This window comes from Gavialis gangeticus, unplaced genomic scaffold, assembly GCF_001723915.1.
Source record: "Gavialis gangeticus isolate Ggan-Ray unplaced genomic scaffold, GavGan_comp1, whole genome shotgun sequence".
Classification (NCBI taxonomy): Eukaryota; Metazoa; Chordata; order Crocodylia; family Gavialidae; genus Gavialis; species Gavialis gangeticus.
The window spans coordinates 47,547,475-47,555,604 of record NW_017728998.1 but is presented as its reverse complement, the minus strand read 5'-3'; the positions used below and the strand labels follow the sequence as shown (position 1 = coordinate 47,555,604).

The 8,130-nt window shown below is 43.3% G+C and overlaps 1 protein-coding gene across 2 annotated transcripts in view; it reads left to right on the top strand.

The window, feature by feature from the left end:
• Positions 1-8,130, top strand: part of TSNAXIP1 (translin associated factor X interacting protein 1) — a 106,125-nt gene that overhangs the window by 23,938 nt on the left and 74,057 nt on the right. For both annotated transcript variants that reach the window (XM_019505873.1, XM_019505874.1), the window contains exon 2: positions 4,413-4,503. In XM_019505873.1, coding sequence (XP_019361418.1) covers positions 4,413-4,503 — 91 coding nt within the window. The remainder of the gene's footprint in view (positions 1-4,412; positions 4,504-8,130) is intronic.

The following is an 8,130-nucleotide window of genomic DNA, read 5'->3' as shown; positions in this document are numbered from 1 at the left end:
GGGCACAGGGAGGTGGGCGGCTCAATGCAGGAGTGCCCCCTACTGGCCCGCCTCACGTGGTGGAAATAGCAGTGGGATCCGAATACCCAGCTGTTTTCCTGAGGTGGGATCTCTGCACCTGCCACATAGCCAACCCTTCTGTAAGTGTCTCATTTAGATGTGCCCAGTATGTTTAGGTTGCTCAATACATTGCCATTGCCACCCTCCTAACACATTTAGCCACAAGTGTGATGGCATGACTTCATGTTTCTGGATAGTTAAGAACCATTTTGCTTAAATGCACTAAAATTGCAGTTCCATAATCTGATGAGTATAGGTCTCTAACGATGAACATTGTTATGTTTTAAAGCTTGTGCTATGCCAGAGGTATAAGAGGACTCTACTGTCATGCAGCTACATTGTATGTCCACTAGCCAATAGTACTTCTACCATAATTCAGGAGTTCAAAATATCACAGGCTTGTTTTCTGTTTGGAACTTTCCACAGATTAGAAAAAAAAGTTATCTGAAGTTGTTTATTTACTTGACTTTTTGTTTTTTAAATTGTTTCCACATGCGTGTCTTGGGCTGCTTGTATCTTTACATATAAAACTTATTTGACCTAATTGGCTTAAAATGTAGGTGTAGTGGGTTGTCAGGATAAATAACTGAGTCTTTATATTTTTTGGGAACACTTGCCCCACAACACATCATAAAAAACACAAACGATCAGTCTGTGAACAGTCAAAGACATAGCCAGTACAGGATTAACTCATGACCTCAGGTCTTTTCCCAGACCTCAGGAAGGTTACTCTGGCTCAGTGCTGCTTTCTCTTTCTCTGGAGTGAGTTTCCAGATTCATACACACCACCTGGACCAGTGCTTCCCAAGCTTTTCCTCAGCATGAAGCCATTTCTTCAGTATGGCCCCTCACTCCCAATCCACAGCCCCCCACTCCTCCTCAATGCCCCAGAACCAGGGCCTGCAACCCCCTGCTGTTCCCCAGCAGTGCCCAAGCCCCAGCTGTCACCTGCAGGAGGCAGCAGCTGCTGTGGCCAGAGCAGAAAGTGGTGCCAGACTTCATCTCCTCCTCCCCGTCCCCTCCCTTGTGGGTGGCACAACCAGAGTAGAGCCCGTGGAGGGAAGAGGGGGAAAAGTATGCAGACTGGCTGTCACAGGCTCAGGGCTCCCTGTCCTGTTGCCCTCCTCCTTTCCCCCACCCACAGACTCCACCTCCCATCAGGCAGGCAGGACCTGGCATGGGAGGGAGTACCATGTTGCCATGGCAACCAAGTTGAGGTGCCTCCTGCCCACCCAGCTGCAGAGGGGGCACAATTCTGCATTGCTGCTGCACCTCACCTTGGCAACCATGATGGTGTGGCACTCCCTTCTGTGCTGCGATCCACCCACTGGACTACAGAGGCAGCTCCGGTCTGGAGCTGGTCCAGCCCCATTGTAGCCCCCCAGCCTGCTGTAGGTGCAGAAACCTCATGACCCCAACCATGGATGTTGAGACCCCATTTGGGGGTCACAATCCACAGTTTGGGAACCACTGACCTAGACCCTGAGGGGGTTCTCTGGCTCACTGTTGTTTCTAGTCTCACAGCCCCCTCATTCACCTGTGGTCTTTTCCCAGACTCCAAGAGAACCGCTCTGGCTCTGGGCTGCAGCCTCTAGCCTCAGAGTCTTCTCTCTCTCTGCTGAGGTCTTTTTCAAGACCCCAAGAGAGTACCCCAGCTCAGTGTTGTAGCCTAGTAGCTCTCACTCCCTCTCTCTTTTCTGTTCTCTCCCTAGCAAGTTCCCCCAGCTTTCTTCCCTAAGAGCTTTAACTTCCTCTGGCCAGCCAATTATCTTCCTCAGCTGACCAAGTCCTCCAAGGCAGGCCTGCAATCAGTTGCTTACCACCTGCAGCTGGACTGCAGCCCCTGCAAGCATGCAGGTAGCTACAGCAACCTGCTACAGTAGATCTTTCTACTGTAAGAATAGGAATGTAACAGCACAGACCACTTACATCCTGACCGCTCAAAAGTATCAATCATTTGTTCAGCACCTCTCTCCCCAGTGTCAATTGCTGAAACCTCTGGTAGAATGAAGAGCTGCTTTTCCCTGTGAGAACTGACAGGTGAAAGCACTGATACTAGTTTAAGGTGTTCCACAGTCATGGGTCAGCTGGACAACAAGGATTACCTGGTAGGATCCTATTGTTTTAAATGTTTTAAAATGTTGAGTTGGCACTTAAACTGGCTCACAGGAGAGTCTCAGCAGCTTTTTTATGAGGCACCCACACTTTGCTTAGCCAGCCTGAAAGCTTAAAAACCAGCCAGATTTCTCTTTATCTAAACCTATTAGGCTCAGCTCTGACAGGAAATTATGTACAAATGTTACTTATTTCCTTGTTAACTAGCCTTGTTCTCTTGTTGCCCTGAAATTCATTATTATTTATTTTTATTACCATAATGCATAGAAACCCTGGTCATGGACCAGAACCCCATAGGAAGAGGCTCTGTACAAACACAAAACAACAAGAAGATCCCTGCCCCAAAAAGGCTCATCTTCAAAGACAGAGACAATGGTTATGTAAAGAGGCAGAGGGAGGAATATAAGGAAACAATGAGACAACATTTGCTGGCATGATAGGCAATAGTGTCAGTAGGGTGGCCATCACAGAGGACAATCCAGTTGTTCTCTGTCCTCTTGATATGAAACCTGGCACCTTTTTATGTCCTCTATTTTTCTCTTCAAGAGAAAAATAGAGGACATAAAGGCATCAGGTTTCATATCAATAGAGGACAAAGTAGCAGAAAACCAGAATGTCCTCTATGATGGCCACCCTAAGTGTCAGAACCCTCATGACTTCAAGCCATTGCCAAGGGTTTAGCATCATGGCAAAGAAGAGTTTTGAAGGATGAAGGGATGATCTGAAAGATGGGATATACTTTTGAAGGCTTTGAAAGTGAGGACAAGTAGCTGATGTCTGTTGTGAGAATGAAGTGAGAGCCAGAGGAGGAATACAAAGATAGAGGACATGGTCAAAGTGACAAGAGGAAAATGATCTTTGCAAGCTTCTTTAATGGTACAGATGCATTTGTCAAGCCAGAGAAAATAATGTGTCCTAACTGAGATGTGAAATAGGAAAGCATAGTTTTAGCTGCGCACATGAGTTGGAAGGGTCCTTTCTTAGAGATGTTTGGCAGAAAGAATCAGCCATGGTTTGGATCTGAGAACTCTGAGATTGCAAGAAGCCTGCAAAGATGACCTCCAGATTAGAGGACCAAGTGACATGGTAAATTGTGCCAAGGTGTGACAATAACACTGCAAATTCAGTATATTGTCCGGCATATGGTACCATAGAACAAAGTAGGTGTCAACCCTAATTCCCTATAAGATACACATGGAGCCATATTTACATCCATTACAAAAACAGTTCATCTACAGTTACCATTATCCAGGTTATAACCTCCACAGCCACATCCAGCCAGAGATCCCGGGGTCAAAAAAACCCATGCAAAAAAAAAAGCAGGGGCAGCCCACACCACCCAAAACTGGAGCCTGGCCATCTGGAGCCATGCTCTGTCTGCTGGCTAGGCTCCAAGCAACAAGATTGCCACTGCTGCAGCACCAAGATACTCCCAAGGCCCCAGATAGAGTAGCTGGGGCTAGCCTAGTGCTGGCCCCAGCCTCCCCTACCCCACCCAGGGTAACCTACTACATGCCAGAGGGTGCACGGCTCACAAGTAGCAGTGGCACAAGGTGTGCCACTGCTGCTTGTCCCTGGGGAAACAAATGTCCATGCTTGTGTGGACACAGCTCACAAGTCTAACTCAGAGAACTCTGTCAAGAGAGGTGACAATAAGTGAAAGGGCAGAAAATAGAAACTGCTCAATTAAATTACAAGTCTGCCACAGCCCAAAGGCAACAGGACTTCAGCTCTGGAAGACAGGTGTTTCATCAACATGGAACTTGAGTTCATTTAACTTCTCTATCAAGCGATGTGGATCTAATTGACAATATCATATTTCACAGGTACTGTCTAAAAGATGGGAACCACTAAACTAGAATACTTCATCTGGATGTTGAGGTTTGATTAGTGAATGTTTGTATGGAGCTTTGAAGTAATAAAGTATTGTAAATGGTGAATCTCACTAGTAGCAGTAAGTGGGAGATTTGACATAAGAAAGATATAATCTTTTACAGGCATGATAAGTAAGCAATCTTCTCACAGAAATCTGTTGTCTTGTATTGTAATCAATCACCCCATTCTACTATGACAGATCACTAAGCCAGCAATTTCTGTAGTGTTAGGGTTCCTAGAATTACAGAATTAGTGGTAGAATTTCCTTTTTTTTTTTTTTTTTGGCCAAATTTCATTCAAAACAATTTTTAGATGTTACACTTTTATAAAATAAATATATTTTTTTTACTGTCATTACACAGGGAATCTCTCCCACCTCCAACTAAAAGTTCAAGTTACCAATCACAGCCTAGCAGCCTGAAATGCATCCATTCCAGTAAATGGAAAACTTTGGTGAGTGGAGCACTCATACTTTTGCATATCCTTGCAATGTATTGCCAGCTTGCCAGAAACACAAATGCTTTGCTAAACTTTATAAAATTAAATTAATCTGCCAGCGTTTTCCTCCAAAGCAACAAGAATTTACATGGGTCAAAGGGCCACACTGAAATGCTGTTTGCAAGTCACAATATAGTTATATAAGGCTTGGCACTTGCATAAGAACATAAGTGCCATACTAGGTCAGACCAATGGTCCATCTAGTCCAGTATTCTCTCCCCCAACAGTGGCGGGAATGGATACTATAGAGGGAGAGCATTGAACCGGATATCTCTAAATTAACCTATCCTCTTTTCAATATCCTCCTGGTATCTACCATTATTGTTTTAGAGATGCCAGAGGGAACTTCTCCAGCCATTCTGTTCAGTAGCCATTAATAAAGTCATCATTCATTAATTTATCCAGTCCCTTTTTGTTAACTACATGTTGCATAAAAATGCTTTTGCTTGTTAGTCTTAAACCTGTCACCTAATTTCACTTGGTGGTCCCTAGTTCTAGTATTCTGGGCTTGTGGAATAATAGTTACCAGTTCACTTGATCCACACCCTTCATGATTTTATGGACCTCTATCATATCCCCCTAAGCCTTGTCTTTTCCAAATGGAAGAGTCCTAGCCTTTTCAGTCTCTCCTGATATGGCAACCACTCCATACTCCTGGTCATTTTGGTCGCCCTTCTCAGTACCCTTCTAATTCTAATACATCCTTTTTAAGATGTGGGGGTTAGAACTACACACAGTTTTCAAGATATGGTGTACCATGGATTTGTATAGTGGCATGATGATGTCCTCCGTTTTGTTTTTAGTTCCTTTCTTAATGATGCCCAATGTTGAATTGGAATTTTTGGTTGCCACTGCACATTGAGCTATGTTTTTAGAGAACTATCTACAATGACTCCAAGGTCTTTCCTTGCATTGTAACACCTACTTCAGACCCCTGCATTGTATACATGTAGCTGAGGTTATTTTTCCCTGGGTGCATTACCTTGCACTTGTCAACATTAAAGTTCATCTTCCTTTTTTCTCCTGCTCACTTAGCTTTGTGAGTACTTTCTGCAGCTCCTCTCTATCAGCTTGGGACTTGACTACCCAGAATAATTTGGTAATATCTGCAAACTTAGAGATTTCACTGTGCACCCCCATTTCCAGGTCATTAATGAAAATATTGAACAAAATAGGGCCCAGCAATGATCCCTGCAGGACCCCAATTTGAACTCCCCACATCCTGAAAAGTGACAATTTAGCCCTACCCTTTACTTCCTATCTTTTAATCAGCTCTCAGTCCACAAAATAACCTTCCCTCCAATCCTGTGGTAAGACAGTTCTTTAAAAAGCGTTTGATAAAGGACCATGTCAAATGCTTTTTGAAAGTCCAAATATATTATATAAGCTGGATGCCTCTTGTCCACATACTTGTTACAACCTTCAAGGGTGTAGGTTGTAGCCATGTTGGTCTAAGGACATAGGCAGACAAGGTTCTTTGGTTAAATCTGATATCTTTTATTAGACCAACTCAAATAGTTGGAAAAATTCTTCTTTGCAAGCTTTCAGGTACTAATACCCTTCTTCAGGCTGAGAAAGTGTCTGCAGATGGTCTGTGCTCTTCCTGGATGGAGTAGTAAAGCAGCCAGAGGCCAGTATGTATGCAAGACAGCCAGTCAGTCAAAATGTAAATTGAGGTGGTCAGTAGGTGAGAGACAGGTGGGGGAGAGGGGAAATGAATGTAGCTGTAGTCAGTGGTTGGGGGGCGGGATGAGAATAGCTGGTAAAAAGTGGAGGGTTTACCTGGGGAGTCAGATGTTAGGCTGGTTATAATGTGTCATATCCAATGTCTATATTTAGTCCATGATTTTTTGTATCCAGTAGATTGATTTGAAAACCTTTCACAGAGGAGCCTATGAATTTCATTTCATCAATCTACTTTGTCAGGCAACGTGCAAAAGTGTGGGAAAGAAAAGCTAACCAGGGTGATTGAAGAGGAGGGGGATTATTAATAACTTTTATGTAGAAAAATTGAAGCAGGCAAGATGATGATAAAAGGGGCAGGATTTTAAACCAAAATCCTGCCATTCTAATAATAATATAAGTTAAAATAGAATCCATTCCCATCTCTAATATCAGAAAAGATGCAGGAGTTGAGGGAGGAAGAGCCAGAAGAGCACTAAGAAACTTGTTCTGAGGTATGTCTACATTATTACTACTGGCATAACCCCATACTTCAGCACTGTATAAGATCTGAGAGGTAAATTTGACTTTGTATACAGATATAGGAGCTTGGACTGATTGTCCTGCTGTGGTTTCATAAAATTTCTTTATAGCCACAGCCAATTGGACTGCCTTAGTTTTAACTGACTGGATATGATGTTTCCATGATGGAGAAGCTGTGAATAAGACACCCAAATATCTATAGGTTTTGACAACTTCAAGCTTGGTTCCCCCCATATTTCATGGATATTTCATCAAACAAGTTCCCCAATACATTATTTTGGATTTATCATAATTTATCTTTATGTTATTTTGTCCACAAAGATGCTAAAAAGTTGTAATTGCTCTCTGTAATCCAATAGGAGTTCTTGACAGTATAACAGTGTCATCTGCATACATTAACATAGGAATCGTGGTTACTAATAGTTTTGGGGGATGGAAATGCACATCCTGCATATTTCCAATAATGTAATTCATGTAAAGTTTATATAACAAAGGGGACAAAATACATCCTTGTCTAACCACTTTTTGTATGTGAATGTTTTGTGTAAGTTCACCCTTCAAGCCCCACCTAACTTGAGCCCATGTATCTTTTTATAATATTTTATCAACAAGTACAAAAGGGAAGCGTCAATCCCATAATTTATCAGTTTCTCCCGAAGTTTTCTTCCATCTATTCTATACTGTCAAAAGCTCTTGACAAGTCTACAAATGGAAGATACAGTGCTGATTTGCGCATTTGCATATACTTATGTCTCAAATTGAAGAATAAATATGTTATCAATCCGTCCCTAAATCCAGTCTGATGTTCATATAATATGTTTTCCCCTTTTACCCATGCTTTGAGATGATATAACAAATGGCGCCCAAAAAATTTAGCTGAAACATCTATCAAACTTAGGGCAATAGATTCTGGCTTATCTTTTAAACCTTTCTTGAAAATCGGTACAATACTACTTCCCTTCCAGGAATCTGGGTGTGCCTGCCTCGCTTCGAATACCCATTCACACACTGTGTACCCTCCTGGTTTCGAACATCCGGTCTCGTGCTCTGCGCCCCCAGATGCTCTAAGTTGTCCGCCCGTCCATCCCTGTGATCTCAGCGAGTTGATGTCGTCAACCCAAATCACCTTTCCCCAATCTTGCCCGCCACGACTTGATCTTATCACAGCAGTGGGGATTGACTATCGGGGCTCCTCGTTCCGGGGACCATGGGACACTGGTCTTCTGCGAGGCTCCTCCTCCCCTCTACGTTGCCCTTACACCACACTTTGATGGATCTTGATGGTCATTGGCCCCGTCCCTCTGATAGTTGGAGCTTGGGACCCTCTGCCCAGTTGGCTCCAGAAATTCAGCTAGACCTTCTTCCCCCCCCCCCCCC